This window comes from Drosophila arizonae, chromosome X (genome assembly GCF_054131065.1).
Source record: "Drosophila arizonae isolate 15081-1271.41 chromosome X, UAZ_ARI_1.0, whole genome shotgun sequence".
Lineage (NCBI taxonomy): Eukaryota > Metazoa > Arthropoda > Insecta > Diptera > Drosophilidae > Drosophila > Drosophila arizonae.
Window position 1 is genome coordinate 11148251 of NC_142927.1, and position 20164 is coordinate 11168414.

At 32.2% G+C, this 20164-nt stretch overlaps 2 protein-coding genes across 31 annotated transcripts in view; both read left to right on the forward strand.

Annotated features, from left to right (window-relative positions):
- The window catches only part of mamo (maternal gene required for meiosis), a 198562-nt gene extending 187064 nt beyond the window's left edge, over positions 1-11498 (forward strand). For 20 of the 21 annotated variants that reach the window (XM_089473909.1, XM_089473907.1, XM_089473908.1 and 17 more), the window contains one exon: positions 1-11498. In XM_089473909.1, the coding sequence (XP_089330035.1) occupies positions 1-274 (274 nt within the window). In that variant the 3' untranslated portion in view covers positions 275-11498. The other variant, XR_016270985.1, reaches the window with a different exon arrangement.
- Positions 11058-20164, forward strand: part of AMPdeam (AMP deaminase) — a 17473-nt gene continuing 8366 nt past the window's right edge. For 2 of the 10 annotated variants that reach the window (XR_016270986.1, XM_089473929.1), the window contains exons 1-3: positions 15838-16222; positions 18473-18879; positions 18991-19353. Coding sequence is in view for 5 of the 10 variants with exons in the window: in XM_089473929.1 (XP_089330055.1) it covers positions 19152-19353 (202 nt within the window). In the remaining 5 variants the exon portion in view is untranslated. Of the gene's footprint in view, positions 11641-15837; positions 16223-18472; positions 18880-18990; positions 19354-20164 lie in introns of those variants that run through there. The other 8 variants (XM_089473930.1, XM_089473931.1, XM_089473935.1 and 5 more) reach the window with 8 other exon arrangements.

The following is a 20164-nucleotide window of genomic DNA, read 5'->3' on the forward strand; positions in this document are numbered from 1 at the left end:
GCCCACCACGTCGCGTTTCGCCTGCCCGTTCTGTGGCAAGTGCGTCCGCTCCAAGGAGAACCTGAAGCTGCACGTGCGCAAGCACACCGGCGAACGTCCGTTCGTCTGCCTGTTCTGCGGACGCGCGTTCGGCGGCAAATCGGATCTGACGCGCCATCTGCGCATCCACACCGGCGAGCGGCCGTACCACTGCGAGTCGTGTGGCAAGTGCTTCGCCCGGGCCGACTATCTGTCCAAGCATTTGACCACGCACATTCACAATGCGCCGCGCTGAGATGAGGCGCGTAGGAGGCGGCTCCTACGCAGATAAGCCAACGAACCATACACACTCACACTCACACTACACCAGACAACACAGAATACACTTAAAGAAAAGAGCGGAGAAAATGAATGAAAAACACACAAGAGGCATAAATTACAGGAAACATGAAAATTGATGTATAGATCTATTATTACTACCATTATTATTAGATTTACAAGTGTCTAATTATTTTTTTTTATATATATATAAACATATATATATTATTAATATGCGAACTCGAACTCGAATTCGAATTCAATTGAGAATTCGAAGAAACGGTGCTGAGGTACAGTCAGCGCACTGATAAGCCATAGAGCAATCAATGTGTGTGCAGGGTTAATTTTTTTTTTTTTTTTTTTTTAATATAAATAGAAGAAGATGAAGAACATTAAGAACTATTAGCACGGGTATTAATGTCTTTAAGATTTGAAACTAAAGCATAAATAATTGTAATTAGTAGAAGTGTTTAAATTCTTTTTTTTTCTATCTAATATGCAAAGTTTTCTATGGTTAAGTGAGGGTTTTTTTAGTGGAATATATAAGGAGATCTAATTAGTTCTGGCAGCTGCAAGGCAACTACTAACTACAACAACAAACTGCAATATATGAAAATAGTCTGTGTTTTTGAGAGCAAAGAAAACAAAAAGAAAACATTCAAATCACCAAGTACCATAAATCTGCCGTTTACATAGAGCAACTCTAAAAGCTAAACTAAAAAACTAATTTTACATTTATTTAAAACTAAATAGCAAAATATATTGTACAAAATATAGAAAGAAACTAACTAATAGAGAGTTTAACTCGAGAGCTGAGACAAAAGAGAAATGAAACGAAAGGAGATGAGATTGAAATGAAAGGAGATGAAACGAAACCGGTTGGCAGCACCAATGCAGAAGAAGAAGAAAAAGAAAAAGAAGAAGAAGAAGCAACAGCAGCAAGAGGCATGTCCCAGCAGCAGGAATTTTGTTGAAATTAACATTAAATCGAATGAGAAACTCAAAGAGAAATAGTAACAATAACAATAACCAGCAAAACAATAAAAGGATTTTAGTTTTTTTTTTTTTATATATATAGCAATTTATATATAATTTTTACCATGAGACAGACGGACCGACGGGCGAACAGTGAATGGAAACGAAAATCAAAAAACCATAGAGGCAAGAGAGACAACTATATATACTGAATATATGTTTTTTAAACGTATGTGCTAGCTTAAAGCAAACAGACAGCAAACAAACAGACAAACAATACAAAGGAGAAACTTATTATAATTTATACAAATCAAAAATCAACTAAAAGTTAAACTGAGGCATAAGGATGAGTAGAGGACGGGAGGCGGGGGAGAGGGTGAAGTTTTGAGGGAACTGGAAAGTGGGTTCGAATCGGAGGCTTGAGGCAGGCTAGAGTTACAAATAATATTTACTTATGTGCAACCACCGTCAATAGTTTAATAATTTACAAAACAAGCATACAACAATTTTACAAACAAATAGAAAAGAGATGAGACACATAGAAATAGCAAATAACAAAGCAAATCAAATAAAACGTTTTTTCTTTTTTTACAAAATGAAAAACAACAACTACAACAACACAAACTAACTGTGATTCCAGCAACAACAAAATAACAAATAACTTACTTACAATTTACAAGAAAATAAAGAGTATAGGAGAAACAATAGCAAAGCTACAAGTAAAACAAACTAAATACTTAAAAAACAATTGCAAAATAAAATACCCAAAACAATAGGCAAAATAGATTTAAGGCAGCTGCGCCAATCACGGCTAAGCACACAGCGGGAGCGAGCGAGAAAGACAGAGTGAACTAGAGCCTGTCTCTGCATATCAACATCACAGCGAGATAGAAAGAGAGAGAGAGTGAGTTCCACTGTCTGCATGTTGGCGTCTTGTGCCAATCAGCTTTTGACGCTCAGCTGCGCCATATTATCCTAGTCAGCTTTTTGACGTCCAGTCTTCGCTCTGTGTGCTGCGCCGCTGGCTGCGCAGCTGCTGTCCCAAGCAACGAGACGTGCAATTTGTTTACAATAAGCAGAAGAATTAAACATAAAGACTACTAATTTTGTATATGCCTAGAAGCTGCTTCATTTATTATGGCTCATTTCATAAAAATAATGTTGCAAACAAAAGTTACCACCAAATAAACACACACACATACACAGACAAAGTGATCATAAAAAATTAAAACAAAAACTAAATACAGAAATAAAAAAAACACACAAACACAAACAAAAATCAAACTAACAAACTTTGAACCAAGAACATCGAATTAAATTGTAAATTGTAGTTTCAACATACAAGAGGCAAAACAGCTATGAAAACTAAATATACATAGAATATATACATACATGATTGCATACATATATGTATATATATATAAATATATATACTTTTTTTTTTTTAATAAATGTCCTCAGCCTGAAGCGAATAAACAATAAATAAACAACCATATTTGCCGTACCAAAAAAAAAAAAAAATAAATAAAAATAAATAAATAAAAAATAATAATAATAATGAAATAATTGTCAAGCTGGAAAAGTTGATGGAAGGATAAACTTTCACTGTGCCAAAAAGTTTAAAGTACCTCATAATTTAAATAAATATTAAAGAAAAACAAGTAAAAGTAAAAGCAGAAGCTAAATCGAAACAAATGAATATAAAAGAAATAATAATAATATCAGCTAACCAATGTTTTTACAGTAGATTCCATAGAACAGTCAAACCATAATGCACACACACACACTTATAAATAGATAAATATATATAGTAGTGCGACGGAACACTAAATGCTGATTTAAAAACACAACTTAGGGATAAACTCAGTGTTTTTAAAACTATTTCAAACGATTATTAAGATAAACATATATTGTTAGTCGTTACGATGTTGATATTAAGTTTATCATTATGTTTTTTTTTTCTAACATTTAGTGCTCAGTCGCACTAATATGATCTTTTCATGGTGTGTGTGTATGTAAACTAGAAGCTAAAAGCTGCTGTTAACTAATTTAATCCAAGCTACTTATACTAATTTACCAGCCAGAGGCAATATTTTTAGCTAGCAAACTTACAAATCTGAGATTTTTTTGATTTCACAATTAAATATTTAAGTACATTTCTGTTGCTTTCTCCCTCATACTAACTCTCGCTCCCTCTCTCTCTCTCCAATAGTGTTCAATTGTAGCAAATTTTGTGATAGTTTAACAAAATTATATGCACAGTTTTATATACATATATGTATAGATTCTTTTCTCTTAACTTAACTTAAAATATTAAAAAATTTCAACAAAAAGTTTACATTTATTTCTAACAACACAAAAGACAAATCCCACATATTTGTTTTTTATTTTATACGCAAACAAATCGAAATGTATACATATATGTATGTGTACATAAATCGATAAATATCGAACGATCAGGGCCACTAGCAAATTGTTTAGATTTAATTATAATTTATACAATTTATATGACAAACTAAATGATTTTTTTAATATATATATTTTGCATTGCTTACAAATTTATTCCGCTATATTTTTTTTTTTTTTTTTTTATTAATTTTTTATGTATTTCAACAACAACAAACACTGCCTTTTTATTGCAAGCACAAAACACACACGAAAACGAAACAAATACAAAATCTTTTTAGTATATTTATAATAATTACATTTTTTAAGCATCACAATTGCAAAAGAAAAAAAATAATAATAATAATAATTAAACTTTTTTTTAATATTTAAAAAATACAAATATTTTCTAAACCACTTTTATGTTCATTTGATTATGTTCTTATTTGAATTTCTCTAAATACTTTTATTTCTTATTATTATTATAAATATCTATATAAACAATTATTTGAATTAACATGCTGTGAGCTATGTATGTGAAACTTTGATTTTTTGTGACACTTATTATTATATTTAATTATTTTTATTTCATAGTATTTATTATTAATAAAGTTTTTTTGCATTACACAAAATCGATTGCATTTTTATTTCATTTTGTATTATTCTTTTCATATTGCACATATATACTCCTATATACTCTTGATCAGTCTAATCATGCCAGAGTCATCGTCATGCCTGTCGATCCGTCCGCATGAGATTTAAAAATTTTATATTTAATAAAAACGGATTTCCTTAGACATCAAACGCAGTCTGCTTGTTATCGATAAATATCGGCGTATCAAGTTTCGAGTTTAAAGTTTACATTAAAGGCATTTTCTACGAGAGAGTTAGAGTGCATTGTTTTATCTATAGGGCACATTGATCTGAGTTGATTCATCAGTATTGAGCTTGAGTTATATGTTCCAAATTCTATGGCATACATGTCGAAGAACCGGTGAGATCGGCTGCTCTCTACTAGGATGGATCAAGAACAAAAGCCGAAAATCTGATCAAGTCGGACACTTTCGATAAATTTATTTTTTATTAACTTTGTTCATGCAAACCAAAGCCTAAAATTTCATTTATTTATGATCGTCGTAAATCAGGTTCCACAGATAATTATTGAAATGTTCAAAATAAAAGAAGTAAATTTACAAAATAATGAAATACAACTTAAATAAAATAAAATATTTGCTAAGGGCATAGGAAGGTAAACTTGAACTTAGGTAAGCAATAAAGCAATATTAAAAGAAAAAATTAATTAAATACAAATTAAGTAAATTTTTCCCATATTAAAAAATTACAAATAAAATTAAATTTGGTGTGTGCTTAGCTAATGGAATTCAATTAACACATAAATGTTGAAAGCGAAAATAAACACAAACAATAATGGATAACAAAATTATAAAAAATTGATTTTGAGAAAACAAAAACGGAAACCTTTTTAGGCCCACAACGGGAAAGCAGAAAAACAAAAAAACAAAAACAAATTCATTTGTAAGTCATGAAAAACAAAACAAAAAAATATTGGAGGGATTCAAGACTCTTATTTCATATATACATATACATACATACACCAATATATGTATATATACATAAATTACAAATTTACCATATATATATTTACATAATATATGTATGTATAACTTACGAGAATTTTTTTTAAGTGTAACGCTAAATAAGGCATAGACAAAATGCAGGAAATACGTGTAACAAAATAATATTATATAAAACAAATGAAACTAAAAATATTACAAAATCCAACAACGAAACTTTTTGGCATTGAATCGATGCATTTTTAAAAACAATATTTATTTATATATAAATATATATATACATAAATATATATATAGTTTAAAAAACCCACACACACATACACACACGCACATAAACAGACGCATTTCATATAAATCTAAAGAAAAACATAAAACAAAGACAAAATAAAAAAAAAAAATTATACATAGTATATATCTCTATACAGATAAATGAATGTATGTGGTTTTCGGTGTCTATTACATATATACATAGATATATATACAAATAAATGCATATATATACACATATACATATGTACGTATATATTGCATGCATATTTTGAAATAAATTATAAATGTTGTTTATTTGAGTAACTAACGAAAATGAGCCCCAAATCAATACGAAAACTAAGAGAAAATCAATCCGAATATGATATTTCATATTATACCACACACACACACACGCACATACACACTCATACAGTAAGGCCCTAGAACAAGTGCATTTTGAACTAAAAAGAGACAGATAGATATAGAGACAGTTTTGGATCAGGTTTCGCATATGTTGATATTCCAATAAGCAACTCATATCTTGGATCCAATTGCACTTGACATTAGCTGGGCGCCTGCCTGAAGACAGAGTTCAAGACAAAATTTAAAAAAAAAACCCCCTTTTCACCAAAATAACAAAAAATAAATAAATAAAAGACAATTTCGAGGTTTCACTTAAATAACAAAAAGATGAACGAAAATACTCAAAGCGAGAAGTTTTAATGTAACAAAATAAATTTAACAAAATTATTAGAAAACAATTTAAACACACAATGTTTTTAACTAAAAATACTTAAACTTTTGTTTATATTAATATATTTTATTAATTTGTTTCTAACCTTTTTTTTTTCATCTATATATATATATATTGAATTGTCTATAATCAAATGCATTGTTAACAGAAAAACTAACTCATGTATATAAAGGAAACCATCTGAAAGACAAAACACACAAATTATATGAAAAGATATATATATATATATATATATATATATATATATATATAAATATACATAAAAAAAATATATGTATAATTATAACTTTAAAAAATAACATAAAAATCAAAAACAAAATGTAGTACATGCAATATATTTTTCGGTGTTAGGCGTCTTTTTGAGATTTTTACAGAAAAAAAAAGAAAAAAAAAAACTAAAATCACATATAAGATAACAAGATTACAAAATATTTCATTGTTGATGTTGTGAGCTAAAAAAAATCCAAAAAAAAAAAAAAAAAAAAAAAAAAAGAAACTACAAAAAATAATAACAAAAGAATTGTATTTTGTCTCTCTTTCGCTCTCTCTCTAAAACTCTCTCTAAACTTTAACTGTCGTGTCCACTAAAATATTACATAAATATATATACACATTCACATACATATGTGTAACTGTATGTAGTAAAAAAAAAAGAAAAAACAAAACAAAAATTAAAAATAAACCATTTTTTTTTATACATACTCGTAAAAACAATTCTGTGTCTACAAAATATACGAAAAAAATATAAAATAGGAAACACACAAAATTTTAGATGAAATTCCAATTTAAATGTAAAACAGAAATATATAAGTATATATATATGTATACATATATATATATGATATATAAAGGACTATGAGATGAATTAATATGAGAATGGAAGAAAAGGGAAAGAGAAAAGACAACACGCCAGAGCAACTAGCAATAATTCAGAAAATGACCTCAAATCAAATATTTTTTACATTTTTTATATATTTTAGTCGAACTGTAAATAGAAGTTAAAAAGAAAAGAAAAGAAAAAAAATCGAAATAGCAAGACAAAAACAAAAACCAAAGAAAATACAACAAAATGTAAACACATAAAAATGTCTCTCGAACGAACGAACGAACGAAGTAAGAATGTGATATTTTTCTAAGGTGTACTAAATACATACAAACCAAAAAAAAAAAAATAATAATAATAATAACTAAATGAATAAAACTCAAAAGTTGAGTTTTAAATTTGCAAAAGAAAAAAAAAAACAAACAAAAAACTAAAAACAATTAAAAACTTTTTACTGAAGCCTGAGTAATAGCAGAAGAAATCCAAAATATTAACAAAAAGAAACAGCAAAAAAATATAAAACAATTGGCAGTCGGGCACAGTCGACTGCATAAAACTCGTTCACAGACCCAAAGCATTAATAAGTATATTCCCAATACATTAAGAAGTATATTCCCAATTAGTATTATTATACAAGTTATGTGGATCCATTTGTTAAGCACTGACTTATTTACATTTTTAAATAGTTATAAAATAGTATATTAATACACCGTGTAGAACTGGGAAATTAAGCTCGCTGTTTAGTTCGTTAATGAATCCGTACCGTGAGAGCGACAAAGACGGATGCAGCTGAACGTACCGTGCCGATTGTTGCTGAGTGAAAGCAAGATGGCGACATAGGCGCTGCACACATGGCGGCTAGAGATGGGACGTTTCAAATGTTTCAAAAAGCGTTCGTCGAATACTTTAACTAGCGATGGGCAAGCTGAGAAATAGCATGGTGAAATAAAGCCAAAGGAAAATCGACATCTAAATTCTTAGATGCTTTATAGGACATTTTATTTATATATGTAATTTCCGATACAAAATCCAATTTTATATGTTTTATAAGACATTTTGATTTATATGCAAACATAAAAAACCAAGCCATTTGCATGTCGTGAACGAGTTTATACACAGAAAATTACACTAAAAAGACAAGCATAAATAGAACAAAGGCAATAGAGACTGATTTTGACGAAAAAAAAAAAAAAAAAAAAAAGCGAAACAAAATAAAAATGAAACAAAAACTAAAATGAAAGAAAAAAAACAAACAAACAATGCCAGAAACTTAAAAATAATAGTATTATGTAATAGTTTTTGATTTTAATCCTCTATGCTTTAGGTTTTCTTTATGATCTGCGCAGATATCTACACGATATAGGCCCAGAAATGCTTAAAGTCTTCCTTTGCATTTGATCATTTTATTTTCATTCCTTCCATGTTTGATCATTTTTGCAGGGCTTTAAGAGAAAGCAGCCAAACCAAAGATTTAGTTTTATTTATGAATACACTGAGAGTGAGAACATAAAATTGGATTGGGAATGGGATTAGGGCTGGAATAGGCATCGATCGATCGAGCGTATATTAATAATGGTAAGGTTAAGGATATAGCAGAAATAATGGAACCGAGTGGAACCAATGATAGTTTAAGACAGGGCTGGCGAAGTAGATAAAGAGAGAAAGAGAGAGGGAGGGGTAGAGAGTTAGGAGAGAGACGGAGAGGAGGCATGCAAAAGAATTAGAAATTAGATGGGTATGTTGTGGAGCTGTAATTATTTTTGTGATAAAATCCGAAGCGCAATTTTTTTCCGACTGTATGGTAGGTAAGTGTAAGATGAATGCGAATGGGTAGAAAGAAGTTGAAGGGTAGTAGAAGGTGGTATTGACTGAATTGAATTGAACTGAGAGCAACCACAGCCACACAAAATGTCTGTAAATAGTTAGAAAAAAGCTGGTAAAGAATGCGAAATGCAGAAACGCGAAATGAGAAGGGAATAGAAGGGTGACAATTAGAAGCACACATTGCCAGCATTTGTTATGAAGGTGCTACGAACAAAGACGTAATTGAAAATGTGATACAGTTTTTTCCTTAATCAAGTAATTATGTATGTATTTATTGAAACGGTATGCGAAATATGAACAGATTTTTATTATAGCTAACGAGCTAGGAACGGGCTAGATGAGACGAGGTGGGCCAAGAATGAGGCAATCAAGGAGCTGGTTACTTTAAACCTTGTTTATTTAGATCCACGAAACCAATGAAAATATATGTATTCTTTAAGAGACTTTTGGTTCCATTTAGCGACATTTTAAGTTTGTTTTTAGCAGCCAATAAACTGGAAAGAAATTCAATAAAAATAATATACATTATATAAAACAACAACCACAGGAACCACAGACAGAAAGAAAAGAACAAAAAATCAAAAACAAAAATCGAAAATCAAATAAAAATATTAAAAAAAAAAAAACAAAAACAGAACAAAAACAAAAATATTGTAAAAATTTTACACTTTAGGAAAATCTCTAAATTTTAAGCTTTCGGTGTTTTTAAGCAACATAAACATTTAAACACACAAGAATATAAATACGAAAATTAGCGAAAAAAATTATATATATATATATATATATATATATAAATATTTATATATATATATATTTCGATATTTAACATTTAATTCGGAAAAAAAGGAGAAACAAAAACAGAACAAAATTTAAGAAACTTTTGAGCAAACTCTCGGTGTTTTAAATTAAGCGCATGAAAAATTAATTACATTAAATGATAACAATTAAATTATTAAAAAATAAAAGCAAAATGAAAAAGAAACACATAATAAATTAAGCAAAACCAGACGTAAACCAAAAACCAAAACCTCTTTCACTTTCGTGTCTTTGACTTAACAAAAGCAAAAAAAAAAAAAAAAACAACAAAATATTAAGCATATTTTTAAAATGTAATTTAGCACAAAAAAACAAAAACAAAAACACAATTTTTAAACTAATGTATTGATGTGTATTTAATATATTAATGAAACAAAAAATAAAAAACGAAAATAAATACAGTATAAAAGATCATTAACAAAAGCAGAAAAGAATTCATCTCAAATGTATGTAATAAAAATAATTATTTTTTATTTTACTTTTATTTTTAAATAATATGATTTTGGATTTATCGATTTTGGTTTCAATCGTTTTATCGAAACTTTTACAAAACTACGAAATGCAATGCCTGCCAAAGATTTAATGTTTTTAATGCAACAAAAAAACAAAACAAAAAAAAACGAAAGACAAACAAATAAATGTACTTATATGCAACAAAAATCCAAACAACAACAAAAAGTTCAATAAAGCCGTTCCAAACAAGAAACAAACGACAAAGAAAAAATCAAACAGAACTATATTCTTGTTTAGAGATTTTTTGCGTTTCCTTATATACAAAAGAATTAAGAATGAAAAACACAAAAAAAATAAATAAATAAATAAAAAAAACTAACAATTAAAGAGAAAAAACTTAAAAAAAAAAAAACAAAAACAAAATACTTTGCAATTGAAAATCTGAGTAACTATTTGTCGTGAACAAGTGAAATTATTTGTATTAAACTAATAAAGTAAAATGTTTATTGGTTTAATTTTAAAACAACACAATTTTTATGCATTACATTAACAAACACAAAAAAACAAAAAAGAAAACATAAAACAAAAAAAAAAAGAAACAAATAAACTAAATAACAAAAAAACAGAAAGCGTACTTTTTTCAAAATTCTCTTCATATTTGGCGCGCAGTTACAGCAACAGCTGTTTTGATTTGAAATGAGCACACCTAACAAACTAGTCGATACTATCGATACGACTGGCAGCACTAGCACAACAGTGAGAGCTCAGTGGCTACGCACGCGTCCTATTTCCCAACAGCTGGCAACGTTATGCAATTGCCGGTGGCAACGCTTGGCGCATTGAAATTATCTGCGCTGCGCAATGCACAAAAACAGTTCCGGCTGAACGTTTCAGTCGCAAAATAAAGTTGTAGCGCTTAACGAGTGAAGTGCCGCATTTAATTTTGTTCAATAAAATACAGTATTATTGTTTTTTTTTTTAATACTTTTTTGCGTTGCGTTGAACCAAAAGTGGAGTATCATTTAATATTTGACCAGCGTGTGATTTCTGTGAGTGAGAAAAATCTTGTATTTACATTTACCAATAAGAAACATAATCGTTTGCGATTCGGAACGAAATTGCAACACAGCCCAGAATAAAAGAAGAATAAGTGGAAAGGGGATGAGGAGGTGAATAGCCAAGCCAAAAGTGACGACACCGCAAAACCCAGCAGTAGCAGCAGCATCAAGTTCAAGGCACGTCGCAAACGCACTAAATAAAAGCTTATTGTCAATAGAGAAACAGGCATAGCCGGTGGTTCTCAAAGGTGTGTGTGTGTGTGTGTGTGTGTGAAAACAACGGCATGCAAAGCTATGCAGATGCATTAAGTGCCAAGGGCTATCGCAGCTTTGGCTTTGACACCGACGTTGAAATGGACATGGACCCAGACATGGGCCTGAGCATTCGGCGAATTGAAAAGCGTAAAGGAGGTGAGTGAAGGTCTAACAAATACAAACATAAATACGTACGCGCGCATGCACAGCCACAGACACGAACGCAGCGGGGTCTTGGTTGTATGTGTGCGAGCTGTAATTGCTGGTCATTCATTGAATGGCAGCAAATACAGAAGACGAAGTAGAAGAAGAAGTGAACATACATACATACATACATGCATACATTCTAGCTTTGAGTTGGCCTACGAATACGACCCCGAAAGCTAAAAACTAAAAACTCTATTTGCATGACGTGTGCAATTTTTCGCCGTTGAGCTTGTTGCATAGGCAGCGCGTATCCTTTCGCTAATCTGTTACAGCCAACTGTCAACTGTGTTGGAAAATTACGAAAATGCCAAAACTAAGGAACAGTATAAGCTATCAAAAAATAAAAGAGAAAAATATTAGACTTGAAGTATTCTAAAAACTGTAATGTACTTATAGATAAAGCAATAATTGTTATTAGTCGGCTCTCCAACAATATACCTATGTACTATATACTAGCAATTATTGATAAGCAATTAGAATATTTCTCAAACTAGAATATCTACATAGATAGATCTGCCACAAGTGACTCGTATATGTTTAACCCAAATATTTACCAGGTATACACAGAGTCGCGTTCAATAATCGCCCAAAATATGTGGCAAACATGTTAAGTATAGGAAAAATACCGGCAAACACGTCGATAGACGTTGTCAGACGCAAAGCCATTTAGAAAATTGGATGCCGACGTGTACACGCACGCTCCACTTTTTCTATTTGTATACCATATATGTATAAGTATATATACGCATAGTAACTCCTGCCTGAAAGGCTGACGGATTGGCGATTAACGCGACGCTTAAGCAATTAAGAACAGGAAAGTAGCCTGGATAAATTTCTGATATACCATATACTCATATGTATATTCAGATATACAATATAGAAAAAGCATCTATGTCAAATTTTAAACAAAATCAATGTTCACGGAAAATTTGCAAATTATTAATCAGAAGGCGCGGCGTATAAGACTTTCAGACTATATGAATGATTTGATTTTAAGTTGTCGTATTAAAAAGTGGTTTTTGGGCGTTCTATAAGCTTTGGTAAAATATGTATGTACGTAATTATGTATATATGTGTGTGTATACATATATTTGCATGATCTAAGCACATGCATTTCCCATCTGCACATAAAAGAAAGAAATCATGATACAATCATAGTCATGCCCCACTCGGCGATTCTCATAAAGTATCAAGTAGGCCCTTAAGGGTTTCCAAGAATATTCCTTTGGCAAATTTTGAAATTGAATATCTGCTCCAAATTTATAGTCTTCGGTCCACTCCCCACATTTTCGCTTTCACTGTCTCTGTTGCTCTTCTGTTGTTTCAGTGATGTCACCCAATGACAATAAAATATACCCAACGTGGCCGTCTATATGTATGCACATTGCTGCTGCAATGGAGTCAATAGACTCGAGTTCGTTGGGCTGACCAAATATTTTTAAGCCATAAGCCACAATAACAGTAAATGCACTGCGCAAAAAGAAAATAAAGAAAGCGTGTTGTTTGCATGACTCAATTTTTGGGGATGCTTCACAGAGATCCATCGGAGGACAACTCTAAGCCAATCAACCACAACAAGAACAAACCTAAACTGTAATAATATACATATAGAGACATAAAATATGTATGTGTATGAGTATGTGTTTATGTATATATGTATGTATGTGTGTGTGTGTGTTTGTCTGTGTTTGTGTTTGTGTTTGTATTGTGCCTGTTATCAGCCCCTTTAAATTTCTCTGACGTGGAGCTTATCATTGGCTCTTCGGCTTGGGCTATAAATAGAGCTCATGAATAACAAGCCAACATTTCTGTCCCCGGCACATTTCACCTATTTCACAATAGCACGGCAATTGTAACAGCTGGTAATCATTATAATAAATATTCTATGACTGGGTGTGTGTGGGTCGAAATTGTCAAACTAAATAGATAAGCCAGAGCATAGCACTTGAATGAGAATCATTAATGATATAGATCACATACAAGCAAAACATCACAACGAAGTTCTAATGTAAGTGACAATAAGCATGAGTAATACAATTACAGCTTAACAAGATTTCACAGGAATGAAGATTAGCATAGCAGGAAATTAGCTACAAATAGTATGCCCAAATATTGTATTACTATAGCTTAGAATATGAAAACTTCCTGCAATTCGAGTCTTTAGGCAAGTTTTTATATCCTAAACCCAATGTAAAGGGAAACTCAGAGCATATAAATTGGAAGTTTAGGGAACAGATAGAAAAAGGCCTTGTAGACGCTATAAAGTATATTAATTCTTGATCAGGATATCATGTTAGTGTCCGCCCACATGAGCGCAACTATATCCTAAACCAGAAAAACTTCTCTATACCATAGATAGTTCGATAACTTTCTTATCTCCTAGTCGAGCACACCCGACTCAACACTAACTAAAGTTCTTCTAATTACTCCCTGTCAAGAAGAAAACTATTGCTCATTTTTTGCAGCTTCGTTGACTCACGTGCTGAATAACTGTTTGTCAGACAATAGGTTCGAAATAAAGAAAACGAATATTTGAAAAATAAAATAAAAATTTACCTTAGTAATAACAACTGTGAATCAGTAACATCGAAATATAGCCGGGTATTATCAACTACATAGTAAGCGTGGAAAGCTATAAAATAACTGATTTAATTTTTTAATAGTGTATTACTCCTATATCTACATCTATATTTACATCTATATCTATATCTATATCTAGATCTATATCTATATCTATATCGAAATCTGTATCTATATCTATATCTTCATTCATATGCATGAACCATTTGATATGTCAATAAAATCTTTGCAATATTCTAATGCCATACTGCGCTGTATGCATAATTTTGATGCACGCTCATAGAGTGAAAAGAGTTTATTGGTTTTTTTATTTTCAATGTTCCTCGGTCTGAATATGGTGATAGATACATCTATGAGTATTTCTATTTTTTTACCCGGAACTCACCCCATAAAGCTATGAATCACTTCAATATATTTGCGCATATTAATACTATGTATGTGCACGTGTATGCATGTATGTATGTGTAGGCAACTAGCATGTACATCGTATCCCACGCATTTCGCAATTTGCTCTAATTGAGCTTTTTTCTTTCTTGCAAAACGCTCATTGATATTCGCATGACAAACGAATCTAGCCCAATGGGTAACTTTTTCCTAGACATAGGTCAGGTTTTCAATTAGAAAAACAACAACAACAATAACAATAAAAATAAAAAACAACAAAGAAACAATGAACAAGCGGCAAAAGTTTTTTTGTTTTGCTATTGAGTTCTTTTTGTTCTCCTTTTGCAACAGCTTTTGACTAAGTTTCTGTCACTCTCTCTCTCTCTCTCTCACTCTCTCTGTCTCTCGGGCGCTCTTCAATTTCCATTCTTTGCTCAATATATAACGGCACTTTGTCACGCCAAAAAGTTATTTCATAGAGTTTTATCATATTTCTAATGCCCTACCTTGAGACGCTCAAGCTGTGACTTGCTTAAGCAAAGGTAGAGCATCTGCCAGTCGTCTATTTCATTGATGGCAGCATCAGCACTTCGAATCGAACTGCTATTTGTATCATCATTGAATATAGCACTTCAATAAATAATCTTAAATAAACAAGTTTTATTTTTATATTTCAATTTGAACTATACGAAATTTTTGGAGATGTATAAAAATTCATATATTAATTAACAGCTCCAAAGATGTTTATTATTCGGTTAAGAAATTTGAGACATGAAGTGATTCAGATTAGAGAGTTGGGCATGAAATATCTCTATTTCATGATTATACATTTATATATGTATGTATATAATTTTTAATTAAATTAATAAGCCTGTAAAATTATATAAAATGCATTTTGTTTATCATCTTTTCATTAAATAATTTAAATAATAAGTTAAGTATTTATTTTTAGTAATTGAAATTACAATTTCAAGGACTTGCATATACTATATTTATATCCTATATATAATCAAATCAAAGTCAGCTTGTAGAGTATCTAAGCTGCGTCGTATGCAAGTGTTCATTGACGCATTTATGTGAATATATTCAACAACAACAACAAAATAACATACATATATTGGATATATTATATATATCTGTCATATTTCGTTTGCTCTGTTGGCGGGCGAATGGCTCGAAATGGAAAAATCAGTTTAGTTCGTTTATTCGTTAAGGCAAAAGCTCCAAAAGAAAAATACCCAGAAATCGGTTCAAGTTGCTTCTGGCCAATCTATTTAGGGCATTATGTAATGCAACGTGTGTGTGAACTTTCAGGGTGCAGTTGACAGTTTTATGAAAATCAATTTGAGTGCGGCCAATGGCCAAGAAGCCAAAATGGCAAAGTGCCCGAAATAGAAAGAAATACAAAAAAAAAAAAAAATAAATAAATAAATAAAAAGACGGCAGCAGAATGAAAATAACAGAACGCAGCAATTAATAAGCTCACAATTCGGTCAATAAAATCAACAACAAAAGCCAAAAATAAATGCGAAAACAACAATTATAAATGCAAGATATACATATATAAGTGTGTACACACATATATATTAATATAGATATATCATTAATATGGTCGAAGAACTTTGACTTTTGCATGTGCGAAACGAAAGCATTGTATTTATTTATTCGTAGCTATTAATTAAGTTCTATACAAAGGCCCAGCTTTCATTTATATTCATTAACTTTTTCGTCAATCTGTCTTAAAGAATAAGATATATTATCGATAATTATAGCAAGTGCTGCTTCTTCTTTAAACTTGACAACAGGAATACATTGGAATAGAAATTCCAGCAGTGGCTCAGTCAGCACAGCATCGTTTCATAAAAGCTTTACCTACAATCGATGACTATCGTTTTTCGATAGCTTGCAAAATCATCTACCAAACCTTATGGCTAGACTACTCTTACTTATCATCAGCAGAGATCCACGACAACATCATTTATGTTGTCGACCAAAAAAACAACAAATATATTTCATACAAGTTTAAAATTGTTTTTAATTGCACTAGCATATAGTATAAACTATAGCCATAAATTGTCGACGATATTATTTAAATGTCACCGGCTGCTTTACGAGGAATGCGCATTGAAATTTGCATGACAATGCAAAGTTGATTTCCTGCTGTTTAATTAGATTGAATTTCGTGTGGTGAGCTCTTCTACTTGATTCTCATGAATTCAGCCACTTGCTTTCTAGGAATATGCATTTAGATAAGGAAGCAAAGTCACCAAAATTTGTTATCTTAATTCTGCCAAACTAGATGGCTTCAATGTATGTTCAGATAGCTGTACACATTCTGATGAACTAATAGCACCTAGATTTCCCAAAGATTCAATTCACATAGATCCCCGACTTGGAATACGCATTTAGTCTAAGTTTTATGCTGTATCACCTAAAGTCCTCAGAAGGTTACGAAACACTCCGCCCAGATGAAGGTATCTGCTAGTCGGATATTTTCAGCAAAAGTTCTTTGACTTCTCATGAACTCAAGCAAGGTTATTGATCTTATATCACTCGGTTTCAATATCCTATTAATATCACAGATTCTTTTAAAATGTAAGTTAGAGAACATCCAGAGACTTACTCCAGCTTAACTTGCTCAAAGAGATTCGATTGAGATGCCGCAATCTTGAAAGAGCTTTAAAGGCATTTATAAACATTATATACATACATAAATGTATATATGTATATATGAATATGCTCCCTTGTCCAAGCAATGATTAACGTCTATAATATGTAATGTTTGCATTGGCTCGCCAAAAACAAAATTGGGCTAATGAACTGCGATTACTTGCAATTTTGAGGGTGAATTTGACTTGCCTTATAGAGCCATCTATATTAAAGGCGGCACAGTTGTTGGGGCTGCGACGTAGCGCTCGTTATCATCGGGCTGCTAATTTTGATAGACTTGTTGTCATATGCAAACAGTTTATCAAATTTGACTTCTGAACAACGACGCCTCACCTCATGCCTCCCCCGATCCCCCCTCCCACACACACACACACGCACGCACATTATTCACTATTGTGTTTGGGCCATTAGCACTGATTGCCATCTGAGAGTGTGTGCCGGCCCCAACAATACCTCAGCTAAGGGAAAATTACCGGCACTCGAAATGCCAGATGTGGTCTCTCGGCACTACAATTCCTGAAATCAGTTCTATGTGGGTCCAACGTGTTATCTTCTCGTTGACGTTGAAATAGGAACAATGGCAAAGCTATCAAACTAATTAATGGCACTCAAGCGATGATATATATTCTCTATTTGTATATCAAATAGATTGTCAACTGTCGATTGTTGAATATCGAAATCATTAATCGAATTTGTGTATGAAACTGATTAGATTTTGCGCTAATCATAGCAAAAATAGTTATAGATTAGATATTTATACAATCAAATATATAAAGATAAATAGAGGTAATATTTTAGTTTTTGCTAATCTTTAGCTATTCTATTTGGGCACTAATATGCCCTAGCAAAGCTATTGTAGCGCATCGTATTTTGCGCACGATCAGCACTGCGCCTAGCACTACTGGATATACCAATATACATATATATATATTTATATATACTTATCTATATATGTATATATATATATACATATATATATTTTGATCCATTATACATGCTGTCAAGAATAAGGGGAAAAGCCGCAAAGCTTTTCCGAGTACGAGAGCGTGTGAGCTAACTGAGCGAAAGCTCTGCACTTGCACTTGACTCGCTCTCTCTCTTTCTCTCTCTCTCTCTGTCTCCCGCTCTCGCTTTGTCTTTAGCACAGACTAAAACTTTAGCCGATATATAAACTTTGGATGAAATTATCTGGCAGTGAACAACAACTGCCAACCGTTTGACAGAGGGAGCAAAAATAAAATAAATAAAAAACAGAAAAAGCAAAAACAAATTATAGAAACAAAAATATAGAACAAGAATACAAAGAACATATCCAAAAGGGAAATTATCGCGTAGATGTCGCTTATTGCGTTGCGGCCGCATAGACAAAACAGTTGCAGATCAAATCAAATCGAGTGATCAGTGAATAGTGATAAATATTGCCATATATACCTATAAAATAAAAATATAAAGTGAATTGGTGAACAACGATAAAACTTCAACCGGCGAACCGAAACTTCGAAACACCCAAAGAGAGAGAGAGAGAGAGACAGAAAGAGAGCAACCCTGTAAATTGTATGTTGAAAGAAAAAGCAAATTGATATATCTTATATAAAAATATATTTATATTTTTTTGTTTTGCGGCAACATCAATGAAAATCTATCGAAATTATCGTAACGAAATAGAAGCTTCCAAAGCATTTGGGGTACACAACAACTTTGCCAAAGGGGCCCCACATTCTATCCAATCGCGCTCAGCCGCGAGCTGGTGCAGGCATAACTACACTAGAGTGCTGCATTCCTTGCATTGCGTGCCCTGTGGCACACGCGTCTGCTTCGAATAGAAGATGGCCTATCGCGGCATTATCGGCAACAATGATGGTGCCGATCGCAATAACCAGGATAACGATTCATTTGATGACGTACTCACCGGTTCCAGCAAGGACGTTGTGCCGTCAGTGCAGCAGCGCAACAAGCTACCAAATGCCAAAGCTCGAAGCAGCGCAACAAACAGCCAACGCAGCATGCCGATCTCAACGAAATGCAATTGTAAGTGTGATCCACAATCTCAGGCACAGTCTCCTCCGCCGCCGCTCGGCAGACCGGCAGCCTCTCCAGCCATTCGGTCTGGTCCATAGCCAACTGTTGTTTGCACGCGCCCACACACACACACACATACACTTGAGGCAGCGGCACCTGTTTGATTCAACACTGCACTACAAGCAAATTGGGCCACTGGGGCTAAATATAGAAATTCTATAATTATGCATGTAGATATATATTCATACATATGTGTATATGCACATATTCTCCATCATATATCCAAAATCTAAAATAAGCCACTTGGCATCTCTGTCAATTTCTCATCGCTATGAAACTTCACAGCGCACTAGCTTTTAGCTGCAGCAGTCGCTTGACTGCAACGGCATATCTGATCACATACAGATTGCATGCTGTCAAAGGCTGATTTGTATGAAACTCTTGGCAATTGTTTCTATACGAATTTCAGACTAAAATGTAAAAGAATGTTTAATGATAATATTTATTTTCTTTAACTAATTGACAACTACGATTTGTAGGGCAAGTAATGTACAAAACTAAACTAGCTAACTATACTAATATGCTAATACAAATTTTAACGCGCACAGCTTGAACGAGACTTGGCAAGCTATTACCATACAGTGTAGTGTTGAATGTCTTGCGCCCACCACAAAGGCCAAGACAAGAAAGTTGCTGCATGTCATCTCTCATCTGTCGGACAACTATCTCTTCAACTTGATGCCAGCAGCTCAGTGACTATCTCTCTATATGCCCATCTCGAGCAGCGGGATGCTGCCAGAGCGTGGGCTTGTTTTTGGGC